This window comes from Pelobates fuscus, chromosome 13 (assembly GCF_036172605.1).
Source record: "Pelobates fuscus isolate aPelFus1 chromosome 13, aPelFus1.pri, whole genome shotgun sequence".
Lineage (NCBI taxonomy): Eukaryota > Metazoa > Chordata > Amphibia > Anura > Pelobatidae > Pelobates > Pelobates fuscus.
This window is the reverse complement of record NC_086329.1, coordinates 72,313,056-72,331,165: the sequence shown is the minus strand read 5'-3', so window position 1 is coordinate 72,331,165 and position 18,110 is coordinate 72,313,056. Positions and strand designations below refer to the sequence as shown.

The window sequence follows — 18,110 nt, the reverse complement described above, 5'->3', positions numbered from 1 at the left end:
AATACTGGCTCACAACACCCCTTACATTATCGTCTTATCTAATCAGTAGACGAGATCTCGACTACTTTACTCATTGATGATTTCATTGTTTCTTTGGGATTGCGGCTTTACCATTCTGAGACTTGAACACAGCTCACAGCCTGACTTTCAATTTTATGCTCTGGACTTTCCTGATTATTTGTTAATGCACTGTTTTGGGTTAGTTTTCTCATCCATTTAATTGCCATTAAATATTATTATTACATGTATCTAACAATGACATTGTGATATATAACAGTACATTATTATGTAATCCTGTACATTCATAATAAATGCTAATAGTATTAAACAAATACAATAATACACAAACGTTACTGTATAGTAGAAAACATGGAATAGTGTGACAAAAAATATATAAATAAGATAGGCCCACCTATCAGATCACCAGTAAAATCCTTGACATAATGTCATACCCAGGGGTGTATAACACAGGAGGGACTATGTAGCAAACCTCATAGGAAACTGTAGCACTTCAATATATGTGGAGTATAAACTGCAAGAAAACCTCCTTAATTCAGTGTGCCAAAACAAGGCTGCAGCATGGTACCTCCTTAATCTAGTGTGCCAAAACAAGGCTGCAGGATGATACTTCCTTAATCTAGTGTGCCAAAACAAGGCTGCAGGATGGGACCTCCTTAATCCAGTGTGCCAAAACAAGGCTGCAGGGTGTTACCTCCTTAATCCAGTGTGCCAAAACAAGGCTGCAGCATGGGACCTCCTTAATCCAGTGTGCCAAAACAAGGCTGCGAGATGGTACCTCCTTAATCCAGTGTGCCAAAACAAGGCTGCAGGGTGTTACCTCCTTAATCCAGTGTGCCAAAACAAGGCTGCAGGATGGTACCTCCTTAATCTAGTGGGCCAAAACAAGGCTGCAGGATGGTACCTCCTTAATCCAGTGTGCCAAAACAAGGCTGCAGGATGGTACCTCCTTAATCCAGTGTGCCAAAACAAGGCTGCAGGATGATACCTCCTTAATCCAGTGTGCCAAAACAAGGCTGCAGGATGGGACCTCCTTAATCCAGTGTGCCAAAACAAGGCTGCAGCATGGTACCTCCTTAATCTAGTGTGCCAAAACAAGGCTGCAGGATGGGACCTCCTTAATCCAGTGTGCCAAAACAAGGCTGCAGGATGGTACCTCCTTAATCCAGTGTGCCAAAACAAGGCTGCAGGATGATACCTCCTTAATCCAGTGTGCCAAAACAAGGCTGCAGGATGGGACCTCCTTAATCCAGTGTGCCAAAACAAGGCTGCAGCATGGTACCTCCTTAATCTAGTGTGCCAAAACAAGGCTGCAGGATGGGACCTCCTTAATCCAGTGTGCCAAAACAAGGCTGCAGGATGGTACCTCCTTAATCTAGTGTGCCAAAACAAGGCTGCAGGATGGGACCTCCTTAATCCAGTGTGCCAAAACAAGGCTGCAGGATGGGACCTCCTTAATCCAGTGTGCCAAAACAAGGCTGCAGGATGGTACCTCCTTAATCTAGTGTGCCAAAACAAGGCTGCAGGATGGTACCTCCTTAATCTAGTGTGCCAAAACAAGGCTGCAGCATGGTACCTCCTTAATCTAGTGTGCCAAAACAAGGCTGCAGGATGGGACCTCCTTAATCTAGTGTGCCAAAACAAGGCTGCAGGATGGGACCTCCTTAATCTAGTGTGCCAAAACAAGGCTGCAGGATGATACCTCCGTAATCCAGTGTGCCAAAACAAGGCTGCAGGATGGGACCTCCTTAATCTAGTGTGCCAAAACAAGGCTGCAGGATGGTACCTCCTTAATCTAGTGTGCCAAAAACAAGGCTGCAGGATGATACCTCCTTAATCCAGTGTGCCAAAACAAGGCTGCAGGATGGGACCTCCTTAATCTAGTGTGCCAAAACAAGGCTGCAGGATGGTACCTCCTTAATCTAGTGTGCCAAAACAAGGCTGCAGGATGGTACCTCCTTAATCCAGTGTGCCAAAACAAGGCTGCAGGATGATACTTCCTTAATCCAGTGTGCCAAAACAAGGCTGCAGGATGATACTTCCTTAATCTAGTGTGCCAAAACAAGGCTGCAGGATGGTACCTCCTTAATCCAGTGTGCCAAAACAAGGCTGCAGGGTGGTCCCTCCTTAATCCAGTGTGCCAAAACAAGGCTGCAGCATGGGACCTCCTTAATCCAGTGTGCCAAAACAAGGCTGCATGATGGTACCTCCTTAATCCAGTGTGCCAAAACAAGGCTGCAGGATGGTTCCTCCTTAATCCAGTGGGCCAAAACAAGGCTGCAGGATGGTACCTCCTTAATCCAGTGTGCCAAAACAAGGCTGCAGCATGGTACCTCCTTAATCTAGTGTGCCAAAACAAGGCTGCAGGATGGTACCTCCTTAATCCAGTGTGCCAAAACAAGGCTGCAGCATGGGACCTCCTTAATCCAGTGTGCCAAAACAAGGCTGCATGATGGTACCTCCTTAATCCAGTGTGCCAAAACAAGGCTGCAGGATGGTTCCTCCTTAATCCAGTGTGCCAAAACAAGGCTGCAGGATGGTACCTCCTTAATCCAGTGTGCCAAAACAAGGCTGCAGCATGGTACCTCCTTAATCCAGTGTGCCAAAACAAGGCTGCATGATGGTACCTCCTTAATCCAGTGTGCCAAAACAAGGCTGCAGGATGATACCTCCTTAATCCAGTGTGCCAAAACAAGGCTGCAGCATGGTACCTCCTTAATCCAGTGTGCCAAAACAAGGCTGCATGATGGTACCTCCTTAATATATTGTGCCAAAACAAGGCTGCAGGATGGTACCTCCTTAATCCAGTGTGCCAAAACAAGGCTGCAGCATGGTACCTCCTTAATCTAGTGTGCCAAAACAAGGCTGCAGCATGGTACCTCCTTAATCCAGTGTGCCAAAACAAGGCTGCAGCATGGTACCTCCTTAATCCAGTGTGCCAAACCAAGACTGCAGCATGGGACCTCTTCCATTGTGCCAAACCGAGGCTGCAGTGGGAAACCTCCTAGTCCCACATTGTTGTCATGCTGTAGGTTTCCACGTGTTAGCGTAGTGAGACTATTCAGAATCAGGGAAATCCATTAGATATCTCAGTCTTGAGATTTACAAAAAAAATGGCGCTGCTCCAAAGTAAAAAACCAAGTAGACCGTTTTAGTCAGCCAACAATCTGTACAGGTGTTGCAATGTATAGCAAAGTAGTTTTAAAAAGTAAAAGAAGCTTTATACATTGAACACCTGTTCAGATCGTTTGATGGCCATTGTTCCATAATAAGACATTTTTAACATTACTCTATACAGCAGCTCACAAACTACATTTTAAGTTGGTAGACGGGCCTTATGCCCTACAATGGCCTTATTTATCGTAAACTCACTTACCTGATTCTATTGGATTGGTTACACAAATTATTTATTGAAGACACCTCTGTAAAACAATTCTTCCAAATCTGTGGCCAATATGTATTTACAATAAACATCGCTATCCAAATGAAAATCAAAACCACAATATCGATCTATATCCTGTTCAAAATTTGTAGCAGGTCAACACCAAACTACTCTACCCAAATATAAACTTGGACTCACTCATCGTACAAACTCCATTCTTTACATTATTTGTTAGACAAAAAAGACCGACAGCAGGAACATCATTTTCAACATGTTTTTAGTGAATTGGTTCTAGTGTTATTTCACATATATCTCTTTGCTTATATTCAGACTGTATTACCTGGCTGACTATAAAGTTGTCTAGTTTTTTATTTTCTTTTGCTTTTTTTTACAGAATACAGGAGATTAGACTCCTTTGATGAAAGCAAACCTCTAGAGCTTTGTGTAAAGCTAATAGATGAACCTTTATATTGTCTGTGTATTGACCAAAGCTACGTAGAAATGTTCTTTAAATTAAAATACTCTTAGCCTTTTAAGTTGAGTTCCTGAAATTTCCTTACAGGTGAAGTCCGTACTCAGCTGAAGATCGATCATATTCCAGTGGGTTCAACAAGTTGGAAAACTGTTTCTAACCCATCCTGGAATAAGACATTTAAACTGGATTTAGATAAGGTACATATGGCATGCGTGTATTATTTTTTTTTTAGCTTGAATTCATTTTTGGCCCCAGGTAGAATTAATACGTTATAAATCTTCAAATCCTGTAAAGAGTTGTCTAATTGAACTCCTTTTTCTAAACCTTTTAGGACCTTAATGTGTCAGACAGTTAAAATGTAGAGTTGTTTAACATTGGGTTAGTTTATCTTTCTCTAGATATTGTTAAAGGATTTTTTAACCCCTTAAGGACACATGACGTGTGAGACACGTCATGATTCCCTTTTATTCCAGAAGTTTGGTCCTTAAGGGGTTAAACAATCTGTGATATATTGCATATTTTAGAAAACATTTGCCACCTTGACTTTTTATAACTTTTTAGTTAAAGGCATTCTGTCAAGCATTAACTAACCACGTTGTTTAATTGCTTATTTTCCCCAATAAACAAGCTTGCCATGTGGATAGAAAATTTATAGGTGCAAACTGATTTTATGTTTACATACCCACCACTTCTGGGTCTGCTTAATGCTCTGTACACCTGACCTGGAATGAACTGCGATTAATCTCTCAAAGTGAGCAAGTCCTGCTGTGTCAAGCACACACATGGAAGACTAGTAGTGTGGCTAGTAATAGGGCAAAGAATATAACACTTTAAACAAATTTATATCTATTCATTTACTAACCTCAATATATTGAAAAATAATTTTGTTTTTTTTTTTTATGTGAAAATGGTAAAATGTGGTTTAAATGTGTGGAAATGGTTCCTTACGAAAACATGATTGGCCCAAAACTTTTTTTGTTTAAATAACTATTGTTCATTTAATTTTTACATAGTCTCGGGAGCTAGAAATATCCTTATATTGGCATGATCAGAGATCACTGTGTGCCACAAAGACTCTGAAGTTGGAAGAATTCCTGTTGAACCCCAAACAGGAACTGTGTCTACAACTGGAACCACAGGGCACCCTTTTCATCAAGGTGAGAACCAATCTCTGGCCACGATAAATTTATAGTTATATTTTAATGTAATAATACAGAAAACAAAAGAATGATTACGTTACACAACTTTACAATTAAAAGATAGTGGATTTTCACGCTTAGTGAATAAGTGTATAAATATAAATCAAACTGTACTGAAGTGTAAACTGAAATGCACAACTTAGGTAACAATAGGTGATTTGAAAGCATTCCTTAAGTCAGCAATAGTAGTAACTTGGATTTTTAGCTTAAAGGGACTCTGTTTTCAATTCATGCAATTTGCCATTTATTGAATAAACCTTTGTATATACGTCATATTACCTACATTACCACTTATAGCATCTTTAGCAATCTTTGACTTTTTTAGATAAAGGACACTATATTAAGTTATAGACTGTCTAAATAAAGGGCTTCACTTATTGTGATTAGCTGTAGAAGAACAGATTTGAAGCTGTTTACTTTTCCATTTGTGTGTCTGTTTTTATGTTGGTTTGGCAAAATAAGATATTATCATTTACTTCCTGCAGTTAACTCTTTCACCTTGTTTTGGAATAGGTGACGTTTTCCAGTCCTTTCACCCAGAAAAGGCCAAAGCTTCAAACAATTAAGAAATTAATCTCCTCAAAACAAGGTAAGTGTATGTTTAACATGCCTCGTATTAAATAGCAAACTGCCCATGGGCCTTTAAAGGCATCTATCAGGCAGAAATGATTATTGATTGGTTACTGACAAGCGGCGAACCCTTGTACCCCAGTACTAGCCCCCAGTGTGATAGAACACATCAAGCTTGTCAAGCAGTGTGAATGCACTCAGTAACCAGTGTGGGGTTTCACATTTCATTATCTTACAGGTAGAGAAACTGATACATATACATCCATTCTAACAACCATACTGCAGGATGTACATCTTATAACATATACAGTATACACAGATTAAATTACTTATACCTACCTGAAGATCATCATTTTCACTGGATGCCATTCCCATTAACGACATTGGTATTATTGGTTATTGTAATATTATAAACCATAACTCACAATTAATACATTCAAATAAAGTTCTAGGCTTGGAGATTGTGTTCCTTCTTTTTTTTCTTATGCTTTTACTTTAGAGTTTTTGGATTATGATGTAAGCAATTAATCCATTATAGATCTCTGTGTATCATATACAATACTCAAGTTATGTTCTGTGCTACTTTTATAGAGGAGACCACCGAACCAGCTCCACTGGAGGATGCAGCTATTGATGCTCATTCGCTGCCAGAATCGGATACTGAGAGCGTGGATTCATCGGCGCCGGCTGTGGATACTGAAACGGAAAAGACCATCCAGCCAGCTCCAGAAGAAGATGTTGTTACTGACAATCCTATATTGCCAGTAGCCACTGAGAGCATGCGTCCATTAACACCTGATGCTGATACCATTACAGAAGAGACCTTCCAACCACCTCCAGTGGAAGCTACAACTATTGACAATGTACCAGTAGTGGACACTGAGAATGTGGATTCAACACTACCAGCTATCAACACCATTAGTACAGAAACTATCCAACCACCTCCAGTGGAAGCTAGAATTTTTGACAATGCTCCACTGCCAGTAGCAGTAGAGGACTCTGTGAGCATGGAACCATTACCACCAGCTATTGTAAGCTTGCTAGAAATGACAATCCAACCAGCTCTAGAAGTTGATTTAGTTACTGACCCTACTCCATTGCCAGTAAAGGACACGGACAGCGTGGAGCCATCGGTGCCAGCTGTTGATGAAATTACAGAAAAGACAATTCAACCAGCTCCAGAGGAGGATGCAGCTATTAATCCTCAATCACTACCAGTAGAGGACTCTGAGAGCATGAAGCCATTGCTGCCAGCTGACGATGAAGATACAGAAAAGACAATCCAACCACCTCCAGAGGAGGATGCAGCTATTAATCCTCAATCACTACCAGTAGAGGACTCTGAGAGCATGAAGCCATTGCTGCCAGCTGACGATGAAGATACAGAAAAGATAATCCAACCAGCTCCAGAGCAGGCTGTAGTAATTGACACGCCTCAAGTGTCAGCAGTGGACAATAAGAAAGTGGAATCATCACCACCTGGTGCTGCTACTGATATGGAAAAAAACATCCAAACATCAACAGAGAAAGATGCAGTTATTGATATTGATAACATTGCAGAAGAAACCACTGGACCACCAAAGGGTTTAGTTCGTGACGCTGTTCCATTGGCAGAAGCAGATGTGGAAAATCCATCATCATCAGCTGGGTATTGAGATATTCATCTTTCTCATCAATGCTGTTAACGTATACTGTGTGTTATAGGAGAATTTTGTTTTGGGTCTTTGTTTTTTCATGGGGGAGGGGACTGTATGTAATTTTAAATATATTTAAAACGTGTTCTTTTCTTTGCAGTATTCAGCAAGGAGCTCGGCTGAGCATTCAGGATTTTGATTGTCTCTGTGTGCTGGGAAGAGGAGCATTTGGAAAGGTGGGTTATGGTGTGAATTCCACTTTCAATATAAAAGGTGTCAAGATAAATGCTAGGTAACAATATATATATATATATATATATGTATTTTGCATTTCAGGTTCTGCTTGTTGAGTACAAGCGTACAAAGAGCAAATTTGCTTTAAAAGCCCAAAAAAAACAAGACATAACTGGAACTAAAAGAGTCCCAAGGTCAGTAAATGGAGGGTACTTATCATCCTAATTTTTTGATTATTTTTTTGGATGGTGATACTATTTGTCAGTTTTTATTTGTGTGCAAGAGTTGCCTTTAAAAAAGTGATTAATTGGGGGCAAGGCCTATGCCTCATGGTAGCTGGTTGCCATTTAAAATAAGAAAAACTACCACAACAAGAGGACTTAGTCTTAAAGTAGAGCGACAAAAGTTTAAAAATAAAATCAGAAAGTATTATTTTGTTGAGAGAGTAGTGGATGCATGGAATAGCCTTCCAACTGCGGTGGTAAAGGTTAACACAGTAAAGGAGTTTAAGCATACATGGGATAGGCATAATCCTATCCTAGCCATACGATAAGGCCAGGGACTAATAAAAGTATTTAGAAAATTGGGCTGACTAGATGGGCCGAATGGTTCTTATTGGTCACATTCCATGTTTCTATTTGCATCTTGACAGTGCTCCTCACAATACTCCTATTTTAAGCCTATTCTTGAGGCAATCTGCATTCACAATCAACACATTCGGTGCCCTACCAGCTGCTAACACTGAATGGTACGGTCCGGTTTTTAGAGGTGCCGATGCCTTTATCTCCGGCGGAGCCGATGAGGCTTAGTGAAGGCACCAGGCAGGAGAGGCGGCCAGTCTTCTGACCTGTGAAGCACAACTCTCTTGCAAAGACCTACTGTGTCCCCCCTGGGCTGGTGGGGGTTATCCCGGTCCCCACTGCGCTACCTGTCACCTGTCTGGAATCGTACAGCAGTGTATTGGAACGCAACTCTGAATGCAGGATGGTGGAGGTACTCTCCCATCAGGGGCATGCTGTAAATATGACAGAGTAGCCCTGGAGTGACCCCGTTGAGCACTCTATGATAATATTGGAAGCTATCTTTAACGACTTCTGGCCTAAGCTAACAGCCCGAGAAAAACTGTCCCGGCTGAATTCCCGATCTCGAGATCAGAGGCGACAGACGCGAGATGGTGACAGGACCCTGTGGGCATTACTCAACCGCAAGCAACTGCTCCTCGTTTCCACGATACTCCTGGGCTGAAGGTCAATAAGGGCTTACTCACCTTGCATCAACCACACCAGCAATCAGCGATAAACCATACCACTCTTCTGCTGTCCCTTAGATGGGAAGGACTTCAACTTTGTCATTTCTCAAGCCCGTGGATCAGGGATCCAGGCCTACACAAAGGCCTGGGGCTATGGAGTTGCCTTGCCTCACCGTTCTATTACAGCTATTCTTTATATCCAGAGACTGGGAATTGGCTAAACATGGGACTCACTACAGCATATAGCCATTACACCTCCTGTATGAGCTTTGCTGGGATTCCTGAAGGACTCCAACTCCCATTCTGCCTTCAGCTGTTCAGTCAAAAAATGTTATCATTGACTTTACTTTAGTCTTACATTTTTTTTGTATTTTTTTTTCGTATAATTTATGTTGCGTGGATGAGACACTCTGGTAGAGCTTTTAGATGCAGTAGTACTCCTCTGGGTAATGGCTTAGCATGTGATTTAGCATTCTTACCCTATGTTACTTCATCAGTTGTCACCGTGTCTGGACAAGCTACTCGTTAGCAAGCCTCTATCTTAATATATACCCAGACATGACTCTAGCTTGTTATTACTATATTCTAAAAATGTGCGTTTACTCTACATGCCATGCTGAAGCTTTATACAATTTCTTATTGCTAGGCTTGTAAATGTTGTCGTGGCACTACAAGTATGAATGTTATTATTTGCACAGCAAAAAAAAAAAGTGATTAGTTGAATTATTCCATTTTTATTTCCAAGGCTTATATGTGAAAAGGAAATCCTACAGACTGTGAGCGAAGTACAGCATCCTTTCCTTGTTAACATGTTGGCAAGTTTCCAGACTCAGGGTCATTTTTGTTTTTTAATGGAGTATGCCGCTGGTGGGGACTTAATGACCGATATTAGGAACAACAACTTTCAGCCATTTTCCACAACCAGAGCTGTGTAAGTAACAATAGTTTTGGGATTATGGAAACGGATTGTCGCAGTTTGGTTGGTAAAGGGTGCTGACTGCAGCAGCAATCACTGTAAGTAGGAAATTAATACCCATATAAATACAAAGCAATGAGGAAAGATAACAAGTATGTTAGCTACACGAAAACAAGTGGGTAACACAAATGCAAAACAAGAGAAAAGGGAAATTGAGGAAACTGGAGGCCTCTGGGTCTCTGACCTTATGGACACAGGATCTCCAGGAGCAGGACACAGGGAGCAACTCCAGAACAAATCCAATGAATTGACACAGAAAGGGCTGGGCTACACTAAATAGGGAGAACATCATCCTAAGGAAAGGCCTGCTGGGGACAGTCAGATCTCTTCAGTCTGAGGACAGCAGCCTGCAACAGCACCACAGAAAGGTGTTGGCAGTATGAGGTACTGCACCAAACTGCAGAGATCAGAAAACCAGGCAATATTCATGGACTCGTGACACCAAGCTAGACATCCTAACCAAATGTAATAAAGGGACACTATAGTCACCAGAACAACTGCAGATTATTGTATCTGTTCTGGTGAGTAGAATCATTCCCTTCAGGCTTTTTGCAGTAAACACGATCTTTTCATGGAAAATGCAGTGTTTACATTACAGCCTAGTGATAACTTCACTGGCCACTCCTAAGATGGCAGCTGGAAGTGCTTCATGGGAAAGTGCTGTACAGTGTACAGTGCCTCTGCATGGAGACAATGAACTTTCCTCATAGAGATGCATTGATTCAATGCATCTCTATGAAGAGATGCTGATTGACCAGGGCTGTGATTGGCTTGTGCTGGCCCTGATCTGCCTCTTTGACAGTCTCAGCCAATCCTATGGGAAAACTATGTCAGCCAAGCAGGCAGATCAGGGTCAGAGGCAGCTGCAGACTTGAATACAAGTATGATGTTACTCTATTTAGAGAGACCATGGGGCTAGATGGTGGATTTAACACTATAGGGTCAGGAATACAGGGTTGTGTTCCTGACCCTATAGTGTTCCTTTAAGGTGGACTAGAAATTTGAAAACAAAATCAAAAACAGATTAAAGGACCACTCTAGGCACCCAGACCACTTCAGCTTAATGAAGTGGTCTGGGTGCCAGGTCCAGCTAGCTTTTACCCTTTTTTTTATAAACATAGCAGTTTCAGAGAAACTGCTATGTTTATTCTGAGGGTTAAGCCAGCCTCCAGAGCCTCTAGTGGCTGTCTCACTGACAGCCGCTAGAGGCGCTTGCGTGCTTCTCACTGTGAAAATCACAGTGAGAGCACGCAAGCGTCCATAGGAAAGCATTATGAATGCTTTCCTATGCGACCGGCTGAATGCGAGCGCGGCTCCTGCCGCGCATGCGCATTCAGCCGATGACGTCGCGAGGAAGAAGAGGAGGAGGAGTAGAGCTCCCCGCCCGGCGCTGGAGAAAGAGGTAAGTTTAACCCCTTCCTCCCCCCAGAGCCCGGCGGGAGTGGGTCCCTGAGGGTGGGGGCACCCTCAGGGCACTCTAGTGCCAGGAAAACGAGTATGTTTTCCTGGCACTAGAGTGGTCCTTTAAGCTGACTGTTAATACAGAAGATACAAGACATTGCAGGAAATATATCTGAGCACAGATTGACACATGATTGGTGGAATCAAAATTTTCAATGGTACAAAAACTTCATTTCCTTCCCTAAAATGAAACTAACTTATTCTCTTTTCTACAGGTTTTATGCGGCGTGTTGTGTGCTCGGCCTGGATTTCTTGCATCAAAACGATATTGTTCACAGGTAAGTGTACAGGAAAAAATAAAGTTGAACATACATAGTGAACAAAGAGCTGTGTGTTGCAGGCGCTTAGGTAGTGATTATGGTAAATTGCAAAACGCTACAACACTCTGGTGGGAGTCCCTTTCACCCACCACAAATTTGTATAGTAAAATAGAAAGGGAAAAACGCTAACAGCAGTTCACCTTAGGAGTGGATCATTCAATAAATTTGTTATACACCTACCCTTAGAAGGGTGACTTGATGCTGTCTTAACAAAATTGCGTGTAGTACGTCCTATTCAGGTAAAAGATTTTATATCTTCTGTATTTTTTATGTGTATATGTACCTGAATTGGACACACTTTTGTAAAGACAGCATCAAGTCACCCTTCTAAGGGTAGGTGTATAACAAATGTATACATACATAGTGTCCCCATAAATATTATCTGTGTTATTTTAATGTATTGTGATCAAAATGCTGTGTCTGTGGTTTGATTGATTAGTTATGTTATTATGTTAACTGTTTGTCTTATAATAGTTAAGTCTTTAAATCTAATCTTTAAAAAGGCTAAAAAAAAAAAACATGTAATTCAAGTGCCTCTAGTGATATTGAAAAAAATAAAAACTATTTTTCTGTATTTTAAATCCAGAGATCTCAAATTGGAAAACATTGTAATTGACATAGATGGATTTGCCAAAATTACAGACTTTGGTCTTAGTAAACAAGGTAAAAATTAGTTTATATTAAACAAAAGTCATTTCTCACAAAGTTGCAGAATTTTACTTTACCTTCAGATAACATCCAACTGCAAACCGAATTAAAAGTATGTATGAAACACAAACCGTTACTCACTAAAGTCCGATTGGCTTCGTACTTAATGGGGCAAACCCATCTGACTGAAATTTGTCAGAAATGCAGCGAAATTTTCCAAAATTCTTTCCCCTAGGCATTTATAGAAACCAGAATGAAAATAGTTAAAGCCTTGGCAACTGCAAGGGTTAATTATGTTGCAGTTGGTCAAAATATATAAATAAAAACCCTGTGGGGACCATTAAGATCCCCATATGACTATAAGGAAGTTTAAAACCTCCCCCTTCCCTTAACTGCCATAGGGACTGTTTAAAACTAGTGACTGGGCAGCCAATGTCCATAGTAAATAATTGGGAGCACATAGTCCCTTGTATCCCCACCTGTAGGCATTTGGTGGGGGGCTAAAAATCAATAATGCAGGTCGACAGTTGGTGGAAGGCTACTCATTTTATACTGGGAGAACCTAATGTCCCCACCACATTCATTAGTGCTGGGTAGGGGCTCTAAATATTTAAAGGAGCGCTAAAGGATCAGGAACACAAACATGTATTCCTGACCCTATAGTGTTAAAACCACCATCTAGCCCCCCTGGGCCCCTCATGCCACCCTAAATATAGCACAATCTTACTTGTATTCAAGCCTGAAGCTGTAGCTGTGCATATGCTGTTTGTCTCAGACTAGCAAGCTGCCTGCTGGCATCATCAGAAGTTGTTGCCAGAGCCAATCACAATGCTTCACAATAGGATTGGTTGAGACTGTCAAGGAGGCAGATCTGGGGCAGAGCCAGCACAATTCAAACACAGCCCTGGCCAATCAGCATCTCCTCATTGAGATTAATTGAACCCATGCATTTCTATGAGGAAAGCTTAGTGTCTGCATGTAGAGGGAGAAGACACTGAATGTTTGGATGCATTTTAGGCAGCCATGACCTAGAAATGATCTCTAACAGCTATCGGAGGAGAGGTCAGTGAAGTTATCATTAGTCTGTAATGCAAACACTGCATTTTCTCTGAAAAGACAGTATTTACAGCAAAAAGCCTTAAGGTATTGATTCTATTCACCAGAACAAATTCAATAAGCTGTAGTTGTTCTGGTGACTATAGTGTCCCTTTAAACAATGGGGGTTGAACATGCCATTGTCCAACCCTCCCCCAAAATTGATTGTCACTATTGGGTCCCCAATCCCCTCTTTTACAATGAATTACACCTACCAACCCCTTTCATTATAATAAAATTGGGAGGGAGGCATTAAAACTAATATCTTTGAAAGAAAATAAATTATACTTCTCTTCTGAAGTCTTTTTTTCTTGTAAATCTTATCTTCAGCCCCAAAAAAGCTACTTTAGTATCCATCATCCTGCAATGTAACACTTACAAATCCCAATTGCAAAAACCTGCCCACAAAATTATAAACCTGACACAACTTAAATAAATCTTTCTTTGTCCTGCGAGGGCTAGTGCAATATGAAGCTTTAAAGTGGGAATTGCCTTTATAAAGGCTTTCCCACACATTGAATTCTCATTAGAGCACTCTGATTGGTTGGCTTGTCAGCCACAGATTCGTAAACACCATGTAAAACTTTATACAAAATTACAGAGAGAATCTGCAGCTGCAATGCACCAACTCCTTGCAGCAATATTCTAATATCACTTATAACATATACTGTATATCAGCAACATCTATCTGTATCATACAATAGAAACAGAGTGTTGGGAAAAGTGAAAATCTGGTGCTGCTATCACCTATGTGCACCACTCAACACATATACAAGTGAAACAAAGTGAAATATAAAATGGTGAGAGCACTCTAAAATATTTAAAATTACCAATACTTCATAGGGCTTATTCCTGTCTACTGGGAATCTGATGTTGTACCATCTGATGTTGTCTTAGTCTTTTGTTATAAGTTAAAGTCTCAGATCTGTCTTGTAGCGTTGGCCGGCAGCACAGGGCTCACCGCGGTACTGGAACTTGAATTTCAGGTTCCGGTTTCCGGCGGGACTGAAAGGAAGTGTCAACATCTATCAGTATATTTACCGATGCACATTTATCTTTTCTCTTTTTCTGAGGGATGGGATATGGAGAACAAGACAGAACATATTGTGGCACCCTGCATTACATGGCACCGGAAATGGTTTGCGGTAAACCATACACAACATCTATTGACTGGTGGAGTCTCGGTGCAGTTATTTATATAATGCTGTGTGGAATGGTAAGAAAAGCTAATTTTTACCAATTTGTAGGATTCCTCGTTTATAAACCAAAAATACCTTGTGTGATGTCAAACAGTCCATTGATAATAGTGATAGCATTTCAAACTGTAGACTGGTAGGGGTTAAAGGGAAACCTGAGCACCATAACTACTACAGCTCATTATACTGTGTATCTAAATATCAGAACCCAATAACTCCCTCTTCACTTTATCCAAACTTATTTTAACCCTATAGAAAAAAAAAAAAAAACAGATGTATGGTACAAACAGGCGCTGTGTAGATGTAACGATAAGTGCTGCTAATCTCCACAGTGAAAACAATCAGTCAATTTTACAAATATATTCAGACATAAAAACTAAACTAAGTGGACAACGCACTTGTGTGATATCAATCTATGAAATAAACATTTAGCACAATAGTGAGCACTAGTGGTGTGTAAGGGTAAAAAAATAAGGAATATACCATGTATATGATATCCCAAATGTCTCTGTAAGGGGAAATACTCCAAATAGTGTAATACAGTTTGAACATAAAATAAATATAAAAAATAATGTTATTGTTGCATTACACTTAATGAGCCTATGTGCAACTGGCTCAGGTAATTCAACATATGTGGGATGGAAATATCCCTGGAGTCAACTGTCTTGCAGGTTCACCTGGTGTCTGGACGATCGTTGGGTGACTTTCTCAGCAAACACTCTTGCTTGTGCTCTTGCCCTGCTTCCCCGCTCTCCCTGACAGGGCTTGTACGAACACTGGCTCCAGTGCTTTGTTGACCTTCCTCCCCTCTCTGTGTCCCCCGACATGCCCATGTCCTTATTTATTTATCCGCACACACCACTAGAATGTTAACTATTGTGGTGAATGTTTTTTTTCTAGATTCATATCACACAAGTGTGCTGTCCACTTTGTTTAATTTTAACCCTATAATACTCTCTCAGTTTATTTATATTATATTTATTGGTTCTGCTTTGGCAAACCATTTACATTAGACATTACCCACCGTAGATCCCATGCCAACCCTGCACTTTTTCTAACTGTAGTTTTTCTATTAGTATCCCTTCTCAGGTAACAGAAGAGAGGTGAGGTATAATATTGTCTATTTAACGCCGCACTATCCGAGGTTCCTGACTGCAGAAGCACGATCAATATTAAGAAGTGTAAGTTGCCAACACATAGTGCTTTCTAATTTAGATAGATTGAGTTAGCTCGTTCTTGGACCCTCCAGGATTAAAGTTCCTGCTTCTAAGCAGTACTACTCTTATGGCTTATCATGCTATAATGATTCCATTGTGTGTGAATGTGGGCTCGGGCAGTTTGATTTGTAAGGCTCTGGAAACACAGCTGGTCCTGTGTGAATATTCGGTGTGTTAGATTGTAACAGAGAACAACAAGCAGTCACAAACACATGGATCTAGTTACAGAATAAAACCGGTTAGAATTCCATGTGGTGAATGAAATAATAAGCATGACTAATACCATCGATCAGGGCAGAGCTATGTCCGGGCACCAGAACACGATGCCATGGCGATATGGTGCCTTCTGTTCATTGAGCTCTGTACTAACGTATACAGCCTGAGCTCATAAAATAAGATTTTACAGAACCTGCAAGAAAATGCCTTTAATTCTCAGTTTTTTTCAGTTAAAATAACATTTTCCATTTTTCTAAATTTTCTTTTACAGCTTTTGCATAAAGATCCCAAAGTCCGTCTAGGAGCCAGCGAGAATGATGCCTGGGATCTGAAGAGCCACCCTTTTTTTAAAGTATGTCAAATAGAAAGACACATTCTAGCAGCTAAATAAATATTAGGTTTTAGTTGAGATTTTTAACCAAATATACAATATTTCTGGAGTTCATGTACCGTATTTAACGGCGTATAACACGCACTTTTTCTCCCTGAAAATAGGGGGAAAATCGTGGGTGCGTGTTATACGCCGATATCCCATAATTACTTACCTGTCTTGAAGCGTGGGCCGGTGTTCAGCGCGCACCGCGGTACTGGAACTTCAATTTCAGGTTCCGGATTCCGGCGGGACTGAAAGGAAGTGTGCACATTGTGTGCACACTTCCTTTCAGTCCCGCCGGAAACCGGTACCTGAAATTGAAGTTCCAGTACCGCGGTGTACGCTGTGAAGCCGGCCCACGCTTCAAGACAGGTAAGTAAATATGGGACAAGAGGGAAAGTGCACTAGGGGATACTATGCGAGGGGGGGGGGGGGAGAATAATATGGAAAGGGGGGGGACACTATGGGATGAGGGGGGGAAGAATACTATGGAAAGGGGAGGGAACACTATGGGATGAGGGGGGGAACACTATGGGAGGGGGTGGAGAATACTATGGGAGGGGGGGAGAATACTATGGAAAGGGGGGGAACACTATGTGATGAGGGGGGAACACTATGGGAGGGGGGGGGAATACTATGGGAGGGGGGGGAGAATACTATGGGAGGGGGGGGAGCACTATGGGATGAAGGGGGGGAAATTTCCTGGAATTTCCTTCTGAAAATAAGGTGCGTGTTATACGCCGATAAATACGGTATTTTATATTTAATCATTCAGGGATCATAGGAAAATTATACCCAGCATCTCCTTGTCCCTATGGAAAAGCCACCCCTATTTTCATATCTATTATTCTATATTCTTAGTTTACTGATTGTATAAGAGTACACACTACTTATCTTCCTCATCCTTTTCCCTTAAACTTTTTGAATTTTTAACAGCAAATAGACTGGTTCGCATTATTGTTTAAGAGTGTCAGGCCGCCATGCGTACCATCCATCGAGGGACCAGACGACGTCCGCTACTTTAATAGAATGTACACATCATGCGCCCCCATTCTGACACCGCCAGGCGAGTCTGAGTCACTATCTGATGTAGAGCTGGAGCTATTCAAAGATTTTGACTGGGTTTCCGATAGGATTTAAAGCTGGAGATAGACATGGATGGACTTCGCTGGAATCATCATATTAGCATTGTTATTTATTCCAATAAAAGTATTATTATTTCCAATTGATTCAGTATCTAATTGTGGATAATGTGCATAATAGATGGCATGAAGATCAATTGATTAATAGAAATAAAGATAGAGGAAAAGTAAGAAAGAAAATAGAAAAAAGTCAGCAAATGTTAAAAGGGAACATGCCTTCCTGGAAAGGGTGTTTGTATGAGTCTCATACATTGCGAACAGTAATCAAAAATTGGATCAATTTCACTATACACTAATCAGCCACAACAATTAAACCACTGACTGGTGAAGTGAATAACATTGATTATATCATTAAAATGGCACCTTGTCAAGGGGTGGAAATTATTGGGCAGCAAGTGAACCGTCCGTTCTTGAATTGACTTGTTCCCCTCTCCATTCGGTTATCCATCTCCCCCCACCCCCTGTTTCCTGAATAATGACGAGAGTCTCTCTTTTTTACCCCCCGACCATCCCCTGGCTTGTTAACTTCAAAGAACTAATTAGCTCAAGTGCTTTCCCTTGGTGGCTGCGATTTGTTTAACTGAACACACGTGCTCTAGTGAATGGCCATTTTGTCTCCCTAACGCAGGCAGTGGTACATGGTTGTCGAGCGTCTGAAACCCCTTTTCGGAGACGCGTCCCCACACACTTTGTGTGTCTTTTTCC

The 18,110-nt window shown here is 41.1% G+C and overlaps 1 protein-coding gene across 1 annotated transcript in view; it reads left to right on the top strand.

Annotated features, from left to right (window-relative positions):
* The window catches only part of LOC134582616 (serine/threonine-protein kinase N2-like), a 30,910-nt gene extending 13,507 nt beyond the window's left edge, over positions 1 to 17,403 (top strand). The window contains exons 9-20 of the mRNA XM_063439281.1: positions 3,795 to 3,872; positions 3,963 to 4,072; positions 4,889 to 5,032; positions 5,588 to 5,663; positions 6,236 to 7,292; positions 7,439 to 7,570; positions 9,507 to 9,692; positions 11,414 to 11,476; positions 12,105 to 12,181; positions 15,707 to 15,843; positions 16,162 to 16,242; positions 17,200 to 17,403. Of these exons, the coding sequence (XP_063295351.1) occupies positions 3,795 to 3,872; positions 3,963 to 4,072; positions 4,889 to 5,032; positions 5,588 to 5,663; positions 6,236 to 7,292; positions 7,439 to 7,570; positions 9,507 to 9,692; positions 11,414 to 11,476; positions 12,105 to 12,181; positions 15,707 to 15,843; positions 16,162 to 16,242; positions 17,200 to 17,403 (2,345 nt within the window). The remainder of the gene's footprint in view (positions 1 to 3,794; positions 3,873 to 3,962; positions 4,073 to 4,888; positions 5,033 to 5,587; positions 5,664 to 6,235; positions 7,293 to 7,438; positions 7,571 to 9,506; positions 9,693 to 11,413; positions 11,477 to 12,104; positions 12,182 to 15,706; positions 15,844 to 16,161; positions 16,243 to 17,199) is intronic.
* The last annotated feature ends 707 nt before the right edge of the window (positions 17,404 to 18,110 follow it).